The 15,315-nt window shown below is 43.9% G+C and overlaps 1 protein-coding gene across 4 annotated transcripts in view; it reads right to left on the reverse strand.

Annotated features, from left to right (window-relative positions):
- Nucleotides 1-14,836, reverse strand: part of GSG1 (germ cell associated 1) — a 21,687-nt gene extending 6,851 nt beyond the window's left edge. The window contains exons 1-3 of one of the 4 annotated variants that reach the window (XM_085047931.1): nt 14,793-14,836; nt 5,099-5,165; nt 506-824 (exon numbers count right to left, since the gene is read on the reverse strand). In XM_085047931.1, the coding sequence (XP_084904057.1) occupies nt 506-824 (319 nt within the window). In that variant the 5' untranslated portion in view covers nt 5,099-5,165; nt 14,793-14,836. Of the gene's footprint in view, nt 1-505; nt 825-2,941; nt 3,870-3,946; nt 4,511-5,098; nt 5,166-6,141; nt 6,260-14,792 lie in introns of those variants that run through there. The other 3 variants (XM_085047924.1, XM_085047917.1, XM_085047938.1) reach the window with 3 other exon arrangements.
- Between the last annotated feature and the right edge of the window lie 479 nt (nt 14,837-15,315).

Genomic DNA, 15,315 nt, shown 5'->3' on the forward strand with positions numbered 1-15,315 from the left:
ACACAAAACCCCTCAGTTTGGTGATTTAAGGAGAACACCAATTATTGCAGTCCTCACAGTGATAGCTAAAAATTGACAACTCTGCATAAAATCACTGTACTTAAATTTCTGAGAGGACATGCACAAATATACCCTGAAGAGCATTAAGTAAGTTGTGTGTAGGAATGGAGATATGGGGAGAGGGAAAGGAGGCTCACGGAAGTTCCCATCAGGATGAGCAGTGCCATCACAAAGTCACTGCCATCACCACCATCATTTGCACTTCACAGCCCCTATTCCAGACCAAAGGGCACACCAGAGACAACCATTCTCCATTTCCTTGATCTGTGAACATTCCAGTGAGGGACAGAAATGTATTGACCACACCAGTGCACAGGGCTGATGCCAGCTAGGAAAAGGAAGAAGACTTTTCTCCCAAGTGTCATCAGCCTCCCACCTTTCAATTTCAAACTTCTGTGGAGTAAATACAAGAGAATAAGTCGTGGCTGCCTGAGTAACACACTACCTGGCCCTTCCATGCTCTCTTCACAGGAAAGCCACATCCCTGTGTGGAAGTATCTGAAGGCAAACCGGTCATCTCCAGTCTCCCAGCTGTAGTGCACTACATCCTCAGATGAAGAATTGCCAGCATCCTCATCAGATGGCATGGGGACACCAACACACTGGGAGGCTTTGTTCTTCCCACACAGAGGCTTGGGAACTTTCTGGGTCCCAGTGCACCAGTAGCTGCCCAGCAAGGCGGTGGTGGAGAGGGTGAGAGCCAGCAGGTTCAGGGTGACAGCCAGGAAAGTACGGTTCAAGGGCAGTCCCTTCAGCAGCTCCATCTACAACACACAAACAGGAGAGGTCATCACACTGGCCACCTGTCCCACCGAGCCTTATGAATCCCACCTTTTCCCAGCATGTGTGGGGAGGTATAATGAACACTCTGCCCTCCTCATGACATCCTAACAGCTCACCCAGCATGGAAGTACTTTTTCTCAAAAGCCAGGGCAGCTTCAATCGTTTCAAAGTATGCTGAATATCAATAGTGGGGAAGAGAGGGTGACCCAGTAGACACAGCAGGGCTGAGTGCAGTGAGAGTCTGAGCACCTGAGCAAAATTAAAGGAACATCACATTCATCTGTCTCAGAGATGATAGGGAAAAACTGTTAACCATCTTCCCCAACTACCATGTGCTGCCTTTACATGAAATACAATGAATGCTCTCTCCAACTAAATGAGAAATCTTGCTGCCAAGTGTCCCTAAACTCTTTTTCAAGCAGTTCATTACTGTAGCTAGGGAGGTAAGGAGTACAGTAATTTTACAGTAGGCAAAGGCAGGAAAATGTTTCCATATCAGTGAAGGTCACACATCAAAGCAGTGACCTGCTCAGAGAGGATACCCAGCTATCCAGATCTGGCATCTTGAGTCTAAGCCCCAGAGCAGCATCTCCCACCTGAGCTCTCATCTGCACATCAGAAATTTGGTAGGGTGGTGGGATGACAGTGTCTTTGCTTTCACACAAAGTGTCAAAGGACCTTTTTCATATAAGAGCAAACCTTGCCACAAACATTCTTAACACTTTCATCTCATTATTAAAATTAATTCAGAAAGCAGTTTGTGAACCAATATCCTGTGGACTTTCTCACTCAGAGGGAAGACAAAGACTTTAGGGTTCCTGCAAAACCCTGCACTGACTTCGGAGAACCCCAAAATATCACTCCATGGATTGATTAGATGTCATCTACCCACACATCAACTTTCATGTAATCAACGCATGTCTCTTCCCACATGGCACTCCCTATGTTTGGCACAACTTCATCCAGATCCTCCCACCCTTTCCTATTTATGACTCTCAAAATCTATTTACCCATGAATAGATTCAGTTTGTACAGACATTGCCTGCTGCTGGTCCTCTTCACTTAACTTGGGCTGACTCACCCAACACTGAACGTGTGAGAAAGACCCAGCATTCTGTGGACACCACTATAAATAAACAATACTAGACCGAGCTTTGCATTGTTTGTGACTGCACCACAGCTAAAAGTGGTACAGTTAGAATCATTTTTTCCTGCTAACCAGCAAGCTTGGAAACATGGTCAACAAAGATGGTGCTGAAGCTCCTCTTGAAAAGCAGGACTTTATTGGCATCCCGTCACACTGAGAAAGCAGTGCCTGGCCCAGAACATCCAGAAAGCAAGAAAATACTCAGCTCCTGAAATTCTCCTGTGTTGTTTCATACTCTGCCTTCTTTTGTCCCTTCATCAGGACATTCCTTTCTGCACCCTGGAGATGGTAACATTTTAGTGATGTCATAACTAATGACTTTCATGATTTAAAGGTATGTTGAATATCACCATTTTGGCAGAGTAGACACCTACTAGGAAGAGTTTCTGGATAAGGTTAGTGGTAAATTTCTCACTGAAAGTTTTTTTAGTTGAAGATTTGGCTTATGACTGAAAAGCAAATTATGGATGAAATTGCTCTCCTCAAAAACATAATTTTTCACCTGAAAATAGAAACCTTCAGCACATGAAGTTTTTCAGTTTTTCATCAATGCTTGATTATAAGATTTTCTGTCATCAGGTTTTGGGTTGCTAATGCGTTTATTTAACAAAAAAATATTCCACTCACAATATTGACAAAAATCATCTTTCTAATTTAAATCTTCAATAGTGGGAAAAATATTCTCTCCAGTTGATTTATGACAGCAGTTGAAAGGCCGTATAATTTCAGGAAGAGTGTTAAGGAAAAGACATAAAAAATACAAGAAACAAATGAGTCAGAAGAAGGAAGTGGATCAAGGATGCAGAAGACATATGGAATGACAAGCAAATCTGAACTACTTCCTGAAAACATTGTTAGAAAATCTTCCCTCCACAAAAGCCAAGCACTCACTGATAACAACTAACCATAATACATCTAGATAGCCCCAAAAGGAAAGATAGTTGAATTTACCTTAGCAGCAAGTCTTTGAAGTCCCGTTAATTTGGAAGAACAGCACAGAACTGGGACTCACACTTTGTCTGCTGTTTCGCTCATCTCTACATCCTCCAAGAAAACCAATTGCTGCAAAATCCCTTCTTCCTTTGTCTGGTCCCCTCCTCCCTTGCCTCCTCAGTGATTATTAAATGCTATCCCTCTGACAAGCAGCTGTTTTGTGGAAAATGGTCATTTTGTAATCCACAATGCAATCACAGCACAGCTGTTCTAGGAGATTATATGGGAAGCGATTGGTGCTGCGGGTTGGGATTAAGTGCAGAAGAGTGACCTGTATTGACTGACTAGAAAGTTTCTTTAAAACAGAAAGATTCCGGCCACTCCTGTGTGGTGGCTGCTTGGGAGCTTGTATGGAGCAAGCTGGCAGCTCTAGCCAATGCTACAGGGGAGGAGTGACCTCAGCTTGCAAACTACCAGCACCCTTGCCCTGTGCACTATCTCAGCAGAATGGCAAAGACCAAAACCATCCCAGCGCTAGGATATCCTCCTGGCCAGACCTGAAAGTTGCAGAAAGGGCAGAATAAAAAAATGGGGAGAGGAAAGTTCATGCAACTGCATCTGCTCTGAGGACTGAGGATCTCAGGCCCTGAAGAGATACTAATACAGCTGTCCCCATGGGCACTGGAAATTTTGATGCCAAAAGGAGCCCCTTTTGGCAGACCATGGCATCACTTCTGTGAAGGAAGAATGTGAAACAGTGACAAGTCAAGCCCAATATTCAAAGCATGGGAAAATGAGGTAGACTGTCAGTGTCACTTTTAGTGGCAGCTTTTACCAAAATGTGAAGTTCACTGGGAATCCCAGCTCCCAGCAGGTTCACACTGGATGAATTTGGGAACCTAGTAAGAAGAGACAGAGAATCCCATTCACACAAAGTCCCCTCTGAGCTCTTGTCCTGAAAGTTTAAAGGCTCCCACAATGCCTGTGTGGTATCAAAACAGTGAAAAGTAAGAAAGACATCACCTCTCATGAGAATGTACGGGAGGCCATGGAGCAGAGCTGCGCTGAATCAAACGGCAAGGGAGAGGAGCATCCCAAAGGGACACACCCTGTCTTCCCCACAAAGACTTTGCCCAGTGCCAAGCAGGTGAAGCTCACACCAGCACTGGGAGGGAACAAGGCAGATTCCCTGCACGCTGCTCTGTCAAGACAGAGGAAACCAGTGGTCCATCCATTCTCATGTCCAACACCTGAGCCCAGAGGCTGGGGGCAGGAGCAGGAGCAGCTCTGGGTGACAGCACAGCCTGTGACAGCCCCACACTGTGACAGAGCTGACAAGTTCATGGCCCAGAACATCACGAGCTCCTGACCCTTCCTGCCCTGAGCAGAATGGGCTCTGTGGTTATTTTAATCCCAGTCGCTGCATAAACTCCTTTAATATAGATAATCATTTCTAAGACGGACTAACTGAAAGCAATGCTAAATGTCTCTGTGCTCCATGGACTGCCTGCAGGTTTTTGATTAAAGAAAAGGTTCTGTTTGAAACAGATGTATTTAATTTACTGATGTAGATAGAACAACAGCTGATGCTGTTTAAAAGAAGAGTGATTTTTCTTTTCTTTCTTTTTTCAGTCTGTCCACATCTGGACACTTTAAATTCGACTTCTAAATGGCCTGTTAAAACAAAAAAAACCAAACCCCCCCCCAAAAAAAAAGCCTGATTTGCAGGCTCAAGAATAGATAAAGTCAATCTCTACCAATAATCCTAAACACCTTCCTAGTTTCCAGCTTGATGAGAGTATCATTAAAACCCAAGATTCTATGTCAGTTTCTAAAGCTGGGTTCACAGCATAGATATTGACGAAATGAGACTGAATTAGTTTTATATGGATAAGAATACAGGTTGGGAAATACATTTATCAGAAATAAGCTAAGGATTTATCAGAAATATTCAAAAGTATAAGTACGCATATAGCAGATTTAGTGTGCTGAATAATGGTCGATATTTATCCTTCCAGAAGATGGCAATCTTTCTCTAGTCTTCTTTTCGGGAGTCTCTGCCGCTCCCACGTATGCTGGGGGAAAGCAACACCCAAATTTAGATTTCTATTCCTTCCCTTGAAATTCTCCCCCCACCTCTTTTTTTTCACATCTTCATGAACACAAACTCTTTACCTTGACTCTGACATGGGGGGTGGGTCTGTATCTTGGAGTTATCTGAGCCTGGGAACACTTGAAATCACTGGGAAAAGAAAAAAAAAAAGCAGAATGATGCAGGAGCTTAGCTTTTTCTCACCTTCTGCCCTGCATGAAACTATACTTTCTAACACTTTTCCCAATATTTTGTCAAGTACCATATCAACTTTCCCCAGATTATTGCACACAACTCACAGAATACCAACACCAGAGCATGTTTTGTGATATTCAACGAATTTCCCTTAGCAAAATTATGGGGATTTTATCTAGCTTTGGTTTAGATTTCAGTTGTTTGTTTGTTTTTTTTTAAATCTCCATTTTAACCTCACCTCCATCTGACCAATTATGGACAGGAAAATCAAGCTGTATCTGTCTTTCACCCTACTGTGCCTCCAGTTCTCTCCTCTTTGTATCTGATATTTCCCACCACAACTTGGCCTGGCTAGAGTTTTTGGATGTCTTTCTCTTTGAACTCAGCAGCAGCCAGTCCCTGGTGACTCGTTTAAAATCTGCCCATTGATGTCAATGCCCATGGCAGTCGATTTCCTGTACAATCAGCCAAGTGCTTGACTTATAGAAACAAAACAAGGAAACAAAATGCAAAACCCCCCAAAATCTTAGCACAGCAGCTCTGTGGAGATTGCCAGCTCTAAAAAAGCCTGGGCGTTGACAAGTGATGCATTTTTATCCTGGCTCTATCACCATCTACACCCTGGCCTGGGTGTATCCTGCCCCAAAGTGACACACTGCTCCCAGGGATGTCGGTGGAAAAGAAGGTGAAGGAGACCTTTCCAGATTGGCCCCAAACCTTGCAATATCTAACTGGCAGGTCTCAAGAGGCACACGACTCCTCACAGCCCCCCATGCAGCTGGGGATGCATCCATCCTCCATCCTCCAAGGATAGCAGGGATCATTTGCCGTCCTGACATTGGCTCTCCGGCTGACCTGAAGGAGGAAGGGTGGCTATTTACACCCATCGAGTCACTCTGTGAAAACTGGACAAAGACGGGCTCATACTCACCCCTCATTCCACACATTCCTCGCACATGACACTTCCCACCGCTCCTGTTTTTGCTGCTTTTACAGGAAGATCACTCAGAGCCGCAGTCCCCTCCCTTACTGCCAAACGGAAAGCAGGATGTCTCCCGAGTGACAGTGACATGGACAGAGCCAGACTTCTCAAACCCAGTGACAGACTGCAAATGCCAGATTTCTCCCTGAGCTCTGAATAATTCCACTCAGATTGTAACCTTTATTTAGCTGTTTGCATGATGCATTAACTCTTGCTCTGAAAATGACCTCACCAGGCATATTTTTTCTAGTCTAAGCACATTTAAAGGTGAATTCCATTTTCAAAGATGAGCAGCTTACATTGCTAGACATTAAGATTGTGGCAGAAGAGAAATAAAGATTGAACTGGACTAAGTAAATGCATCTTAAAGATGAACAAACAAGTTGGTCGGTTTAGACATAACTACTTTTTATCTTCCTTCTACTTTTTTTGTTTTTCTCAAAACAAGTCTTAGTTGGCTGGATTTTTTTCCCGAATCTTTATGGTTATCAGCCACTCAAAAACTACACAGAAAGCAGACATGAAAAGAAAACAAATCAGATGCATCAACAAAGACTTTGAAGACTCACTAGAGATTCTAGGTATCTCAGTTTCTGGATAGGAAATATAAGACTATATATTATATATAAGGCTAGATGCTATATCATGCTTTTCACAGAGTACTCAAACTCTGGCATCTCTAGGATGCGTTCACCTGAGCACACAGAAAAAAAAGTTATTTATGTAATTTAGATAACCATGAATTGTAAACAGGCAAGAAGAACACAACTTTTAATATAGATCTATAAGGATATTAAAGAGGTGCCAGTCCAGAAAAGGGTCGGTACAAAACTCCAAGCAGATAAAGGCTTACCTTATCCAATGCTCCCTATTCCCATCTGCTCTTCTGAGACATCCAGTGAAATACTACAAGGTCATTGTGAACTCTCCCCCATATCTTTCTGTCTGACTGAACATGAAGCAGGCAAGAATGCCATGAAACCTGACCAGAAGCTTTGAAATCTACCAAGACTGTCATTTAATTTATGGTTTAATTCTTTCTGAGCTTGCTAAATCATCACAGCACATTATATCAGCTGCAAGATTGGCAGGGCGTCCACTTCTGCAGAATGAATCTTTGTAATTTGGTAGTCCCCTCTATGAAAATTGCTGCTACTTTTAAATCTACCACTTACGAGATCTCAGTCTGTTACTACACAGAATCACAAACACCCAGACTCAAAGGCTGCCACAGGCTCATGGGGTTTTGCATCATCAAGAGGAACCATTACAGCAACCTGGGCTCATCTCAGATGTAACAGAACCCAAAGAACTTCAGATAATCATTTCTAGTGATACACAGATCTCCTACTGGAGCTACAGCACATATTTTATACAACTAACTGGTATTGACTGTGCAGCAGAATATGATGGAGAACCCATCACATCCTTAGAAAAGTTATTCCAATGGTTAATTAACCTCATTCTTAAAATTTTGCTCTTGGTCTGCAAGCAGTGTCTGCTTTAGTTTTCCAACCTCACCGGGCTGCTCCGACACACAAATACCCAGTGAAGTGATTTCCTAAAAGTGTTATTGCAAGAGTCACAAATCAATGCGTTTCATTAGAGGCACAGAGTGTGATCTAACCAGCTGGCTGCTGGCCCAAATTCCTGGTTCTGTACTTGGCTCTGACACGTAATTTTCCCCTCCCATCGGCCAAGTCATTAGTGGTGCGTTTACACTGCAGTCAAAGCAGTGGCAGTGATGGGGAGTAAACATTCAGTGCTTGTTTTAATTGGGTGTTGCTAAGAATTTCACTCCAGCAACGTGCAGCACAATGCAGGGCACAAACCTAAGTCCTGAAATGGAGTAAACTGTGCTAAACTCTGCATTGCCATGGCTGGAATGATAGTTCAAAAATAGTCCTCCTTTCCACACTCTGTAAAGCTGGGTCTTTGGAGTCATTCCCACACATGCAAATCTACAGCACGGGGGATCCTTATTGATATTGGAATCAGCACAAGGACGGCAGGAGACATTCTGTTTTGATCATGACAAAATTCGAAGATCTAAAATTAATCTGTGCAAAGAGTACATCACATATGCAGGTGATCTTGGAGTCATGTTCAATATGTTTTAAAGAAAAAAAAAAATTAAACAACACAGTTAAATTACATTGTACTTTGGCTTCCCTCATGGAAATGAGAAAGCCAAAGCAATTGTTCTTTGTTTCAATTTATCTTTTCCTCCGTTTCACCATGGTGAATCAGAATAAGCAGAGTTAGAGGAAGCCTCCAAAGATTATTTTATCAATCCATCTGCATCACTATGACCTTAGCACCCTGAAGAACCTCAAGCCTACTGTTAAAAATTTTTGTAAGGGAGATAACTACTCCATCGTGGAATAAAGTCCCTTGTAATATCTTTTTTTTTTCAACCAAATCACAATATAAACCAGAAAACTTTTCCATCTCTGCTAAATGCCATGGTGTCCAATCTGATTTATTTATTCATGTGAATTGTCCTCTCAAGGCCATTGGAGCTACATGGTTTACTAAAGTTATACTCACATGCTAGTATTTGAGGAACCAATGCCTCAAAGGAAACATCTAAGCTAGCAGGAAAGGTTTGGAAATCTAAAAGAGTAAGACAGAGAGTTAGCTTTTTTGAGGCGAGGCGTGGGAGGTGTTTTCGTTCTTTAGCTATTAAAAACTCCTTGCTTTGACAAGAAAAAAAAAAGGAAGAGAAAACTGGGAGGGGAAGGATTAATGAATAAAGAGGCAGCATGGCAAGAGAAGTAGCAAGCATGGTGGCCAGAAGGCACAAGCGAGTTTCTCAGGCTGGGCTCCCTGACAGAGCTGAGGAGGTAGCAAGCACAGACCAGAGGAGTCAAGGTCTACTACACTGCCTAAAGAGAACAATGAGACCAGCTTTACTCACAGTGCTGAGCAGAGGGGTTTTGTTACAGCGAGTGCTTTGAAAACAATCATACCAGATATTACAATGGCACCTTTTATCTTTCTGGATGTCCTGCTAATTATCCAGGCCTGGGGGCATCTCCTTTTTTCCTCAGATTTGATGAGGATTTTGGACACATCTCCATTCCTTTATGGCATTTTGGAGCTGTGGCTTCACAGACAGTCCTGCTGTTGAGTCCCATCTCCATGGCTCATGCCTCCCATGGCCTTGCAGGCTGTGGTGGGCAGCAGGCTGAAGCTGCCTGTGCACCAGGGAGGAGACAGGGCAGTGCAGACACCAGTCTGGGGCCCTGGCACACACCTTGGAGGCCCAGTGGGAGCAGGCAGTGCCAGGAGCTGATGGTGTCACTGGCTGTGGGGAGGATGCAGCACGTGTGTGCTGTGCCAGGGGAGTTTCGGGGCACCCAGGCTTCCCTACAAGTCCTGAGGGAAAGGAGTGCCCCAGCTGCTGCAAACACAAACACCAAATATTTTGGAGACAGCCAGCAGAGAAATTGGGCGTCTGCCTCTCTTCTGCCGTATTTTTTTTTATTTTTGTTTGTCTTTCTTTCGGTTGGTTTTTCTTTCTTTCCTTTTCTCTCTCCTCCTCCTCCTCCTCCCTCCACACCTCCCTGTTTCCTCCTAGCCAGGTTTCCGCATGCCTGGGCAACCCCAGCTCCATGCTCAGGGCAAGGACATCAGGTCCTGAGGGTGACCCAGCCACGGGCAGGAGGGGACCAGGAGCAGTGACACCATCCTGGCCCAAGGGAGGCCAGAACGAGGTGACCCTGCAGCCACAGCCAGGGGCCTTTGTGCAAGTACATTATAACCTGGGTCTTAAATCATGTGCCATTATTTCCTTCAGGGTCACAGTTCAAAAAAAAAGAAGATAAACAACTGTCCTTCCTAGCCCACATCATTTTTCTGAGCAGTCTCGAGCTGCAATAATTCAAAAGCTCATTATTTAGCCAACTTTGGGGGTTGGCCTTTGTCACAGATGACAAAAGATGTGCTCCTGACAGGAAAAAGTGTGATTTATTTTAATGCAAGACATTGCTCAAAATGTGGTTTGTTGGGGTTTTTTTAAATAAGAAGTCATTAAGATTTTTTTTTATGTGGATTAAGCAGAATATTCCCCTGCCAGCCTTGTTCTCAGAAAGAGCTAAATGGTCTTGACTGAAATTAAAAACAAAACCAAAAAGAATCCTATAAAACTACTGAAGCAGACATGAGCTAGATGTTGGTTTCAAGTTTGGCAAAGCCAAAAGCAACCAAAGCCAGACCTGGTAATGAAATGTGTCAAGTGACTGTTATAATAAAGAGGCAACACTAGCAGCAATGTGTTCTCTCTACCCATTCACATGCTAATTTCAACTTTAGTCTTTCCCAGGTAGCCAAGGACTATAATTGCTGAGCTTTACAACTAAATATTAAGCACTGTGGCTAAACAGCTTGACTGAACAAGAATTATTTGCCATCACCTGAAGGAGGTAAGCATGAAGGAAGGAGAACCCAGCCAGCGTGTTACCACAGGCAGAACTCAAAGAAATTAGGTCAGGCAGAATGGAAAGAAAACTTCAGAAACTTCTTCCAAACAGTGAAAAGTAGTCCTCTGTGGTACAGTTTCTCATGGGAAGCAAAGGATGCAGACTGGATAATACACTGGAAAATGCATTGTAGGCAAGAATCTTGCAGGAATTGGGCTAGGCTAGAATGTAAAATAATGGACTGGATGAGCAGCAAGATTTTCCAATCTCTAATTTCCATGATTTAAAAAAAAAAATAATCGCCACAGTTTGCATTGCTTGAAATTCCTTCACATGAGTTACAGAATCTCTGAGTGAGGCAGAATATGAGGCTTGAGCAAGAGAGGTGGGTGTGTTTCCTGGATGACACAAAGGGGTAAAAAAAAAAAGAAGCCTTCAGCCTGGAAGAGGCTGTAAAACTAGGAGGCTGGTTGGAGAGAAAAGGAAGGAGCACAGCTCGGAGGCACTGCTCCCACTGGGCTGAGGTGGGTGAGATACACTGAGGACACCATGGCTGAGGATTTAGGGGTTGGGTCAGTGGTAAAGAGGGTGGCTTTGAGAGAGCTGTGACACTGCCCATGCATGCTGCCATCACTCCTGGTCAGTCTTCAGCACTGGGTAAGAAGCAGGATGGTTCAGCTCCTGCTGTCTGCATGGCTCTCCAATATTAGTGTTCACCAACAGATTTTTCAATCATCAGAACATTTGATTAGAGACTTCTCTCCTACTCTCCTTCTCTTTAAAACAAGAATTTTCTGTTTTGCTTTGGTTTGAACTCAGCTTCCAGAGGGTTGGATTAAAGCAGAGATTGCAGAGCTGGTCTTTCACGCCAATCCAGTGCTGGACAATAAATATCCTCAATTACTCCTGTCGGTCCTGAAGCCTCACACACAGCTTTACCAATGCACTGCAATCCTGACCTTCAAAATCCTTCAGTTCATGACTGGATGCAGTCACAGGTCAGTCACTCCCCTTTTAAAGCAGGTCACTGGCCTGTGCTACAGCAATCCTAAGGATGCCCCTGGGCTCTGCTAAGGGACACCTGAAGTCCAACCTTATTGAGTAATTCTCAATCAGCCCTAAGAAAGTTCAGTCTGTCCTACTGTACCACATTTATTATTCCAGCCTTGGAACATGTCTTGGTTTGGGCAAGACCAGGAAAACTCCTGCCTGTGCAATCATCATGCTCCAGGTTTGGTACAAAGGTGACATATGAAGTACAATATTGCTGAGATTCCAAACGAAACCATTCTTGAGCTTACTGGTGTTTCTTTCCACCCACAGTCTGTTACAGACCTTAAATGCATGCTTCACAGCTTTGTTGGAGCAGATCTGCTGTTCCCCTCTCTTCATAAATTAAAATGCATTTCTTAATTATTAAATGAAAATTAAAATCTATCATGAACTTCCCCACAGACCTTCATAGCCATTTTTACAGCTGACTTAAACTCTGCTCTGAAGATCTAGAGACTGTTGTTTCAAAAGCTCTACTGAGGTCCTCAAGACTCTTCGAGATCCTCTAGAACAGAAGAGCTACTGATGTCTTTCTGTTGTTGCTAAAGAAAAAACCTGTGGGTCGCAGATCAAATCTGGTAAGGTACAGGTTGTCCCAGACAGCACCAATTGCTGCCTTGGGGATGTATCCAGGAAAGCGTAGGCAGGGGTGTCAGAGGAGCCATACATCCAATCTGGCTTTGTTTACTGTATTTCCTAATGGGAAATTCCTGTACTATTCCTTCTCCACCTTCCCAGGCGTTCACTGGTGTCCTGACTCAGACATCAGGCTCACTAGCCCATAACCAAAATGTACAGGCAGAGAAAGTGACTTGATGCCTCCAGGATCTTAGCCAGCTTCTTCCACCACTTTTTGGAAAATAGCAATGGCTTGGAATGCCTATGTCCACCCCCAAAAAGCTTCTCTCTCTTTTTCTGAGCCCGGAGCCTGTCTCAGCTGCTGGGTTATGCGTAGGCGCTGAGACTTCCCACAGAAGAGAGCAGCAGGGAGTGCAGGGAGTGCCACTTCAATCTCCTATCCCAGAGGCAGAGATTTAATCGAGTGCTTTCCACAGAGCTTGGGGCTCCTAGCAGTGATGATGGAGAATGATTCCTTTACAGTCCTTTGGAGGTTCTCACAGAGGCTTTCCCTGCAGTGGTCACACCCTTCAGGGACACAGGTGCATGTGCTGGATGAGATACCTGCTCTGACTCAGTGCACAGCATTCACCCTTGGGCTCTCTCCTGCCCACATTGTGGCCATGGTTTCTCTTAAATCTGTCTTTTTAGGGTGACATCCAAGCTGGACTGAAAAACTTCAAATTACAAGTAATTTACTGTCCCTAAACTGTCCCACTAGCTAAGCAACCTCACAGTTCAGAGTGCACACCCTATTTCTAGATGTTCTTCACCACCAGCCTGTGAGGTGACTTCTCCCTTGGCAAGCTGAGCAGCTCAAGACATGCACAAGCCCTGACAGGCAATTTTCCGTGTTGTTAGCATGCTCCATGGCAAGTTTTGGCTTGTGGCAGCTAGTGCTCTCTGAACAACATGAGGGTATTCTAGCAGCAGGGCTGAGCCTGACAACATGGACCAGGGCATCGTCCCTAACAGATTATTTGGGCAAGGCTACCTTCTTTGGGGAAGGAGAAGTTTTATTCAGATGGATGCTGTGCCACTTGCCCTCAGGTTCAGGGAACTAACCCTGGATTGCTTTATTTACTAGTGTAGGTGTAACCTAGATTTCAACAAGACCTTTTCTGCCAGCATTGTTTACTATTAGAAATCTATCTCCCAAGTGAAATATTTGTAGACTTTGATTAAGTCAGTTCCTAACTTTCAGCTATATAAACTACATTTTGAGTCCTTTCCAGTTTTTAGCATCCTTTGAGAACTTCATACAGGGAAATAGAAGAGAGAATTTCATAGTTCTCATAGGGAAATAGAAGACAGTACTCCAGCATGATCTCACCAGCCATGCCTGTACTCCAGGCCCTTCCCAGCTTGCCTTCCTCTTTGGATCATAGCACAAGGCACAAGTCCTCCTCTCCTCACCTGTGTACCTCATTTCCAGGGTCAGGAATCCTACAGACCTGTGCCAACTGGAGAATACACTATTCTGGTCCCTGATATGAGCTCTCAGTAGATCAAGAGTTTAGAGGGTGCCAAGTTACACTTTTGCTGCTCAGCTTGGACACAGAAGTTAGTGGGACTGAAAAAACGAAAATGTCCCACTTGCTATTCCACTCATACATTTCAGAGTGATGTCTTTCCTAATCGTATAAGGTTTTTAGCCTGGAGACTATTTATTGTGATTCCCATATTCTCTATAGTGGCACTCTGAGACAGGATACTGTCTCCAAGCTCCCTGTCAAATCCCAGCACACACTTTGCTATAAGAAGGTAGCCATGGCATTTCGCTGTTCAAATGCACTTCAGACATCCACCTGTGCAGTTTGAGCTGACCTTACTGTCATTGTCCTCCTCCCTATTGTTTATATGACATGCAAATATAGCAGAAATTAAATTTTCCTGATATATTAGTTCAGTCCATCAGGCTAAAATTTATATCCTTAAGAACCCCACTAGAAACACTTAGGGATACCCTGATGCAAGCTTTGCACTGTTGCAAAACAAATACTACTGAGTTTCAGCCTCACCAGCCCTCAGGTGTGACACAGCTGTCACTGTGCCTCAGAACAAGTGTCACTTCCTTGCTAGGCAACCACCACAACATCGTAATGGCCTGTCAATCACCACAGGAAGGTCACAAGGCTGAATCCTGAATCTTCAGCAGCAATCTCCAGAACTTTTTGGTGAGGTCTCCATGGCCAGGTAGCTCAGGAGACAGCACTTTTCTCCAGCAAGTGGTATTTGTATGAATAATAAAAAGGAAATAAAAAAAGAAAAAGAAAAGGAAAAAGAAGAAAAAAAAAAGAAAAAAAAGAAAAAGAAACAAAAAAACCTCAGCCTGCTCTGCAAGCACAGCTACAATTTGCAACTGGGAGCTTAATTTTCCAGCTATCAGAATGTATTTTTCTCCATATCTGTCCCTTTTCTCCCCAGGACAAATACTTTACTATCTGAACCATGGGCAAAGTTTTAGGGGCTGTGTCCAGCCCTCTTGGAAAATACCACACTTACCACACTGGAAGCTTACTGTCCTTATTGTCAGTGCAAAGACTTCCCCCTGACAACTTTGCCTTCAGCAGAGAGCAAGGTGGCATTAAGTGCTGAGCACTAGATAAAGCCAAGAAAGCAGGAGTCTTATTGTGCTAACCCTTATCTCCAGAAACACCTTTGACATGCAGAATGTTTGTTCGAGGTGATTACCTGGGTGGAGAGGTTATTGTTGCCTAAATTATTTACTTTTAAAACCACAGCTATTTGCCTCCACCCTTCTCACCACTGCCCTGTGCACCCCAGTACCAACACACCTTGGCATTTGGGAACCCTGGGAAGAGCTTTGGGAGGATGGCTGTGCTGGGATGCACCTGGCAAGAGACAGATGTCCACTAGAACCAGTCATTAGCACAAGAGAGCAAAAAAAGCCACCTAGCACTGCTGTAAGGGCTACTGGGCAGAGTAGCCCCAGGGGAGCAGGGACCACAAGTGAAGGGAAGCAAAACCAAGCCTGGTAGAAAGGCATCAATTCCTTTGCCTTTGC

Source organism: Lichenostomus cassidix, chromosome 1Aa (assembly GCF_008360975.1).
Source record: "Lichenostomus cassidix isolate B80296 chromosome 1Aa, HeHo_3.0, whole genome shotgun sequence".
NCBI classification, from domain to species: domain Eukaryota; kingdom Metazoa; phylum Chordata; class Aves; order Passeriformes; family Meliphagidae; genus Lichenostomus; species Lichenostomus cassidix.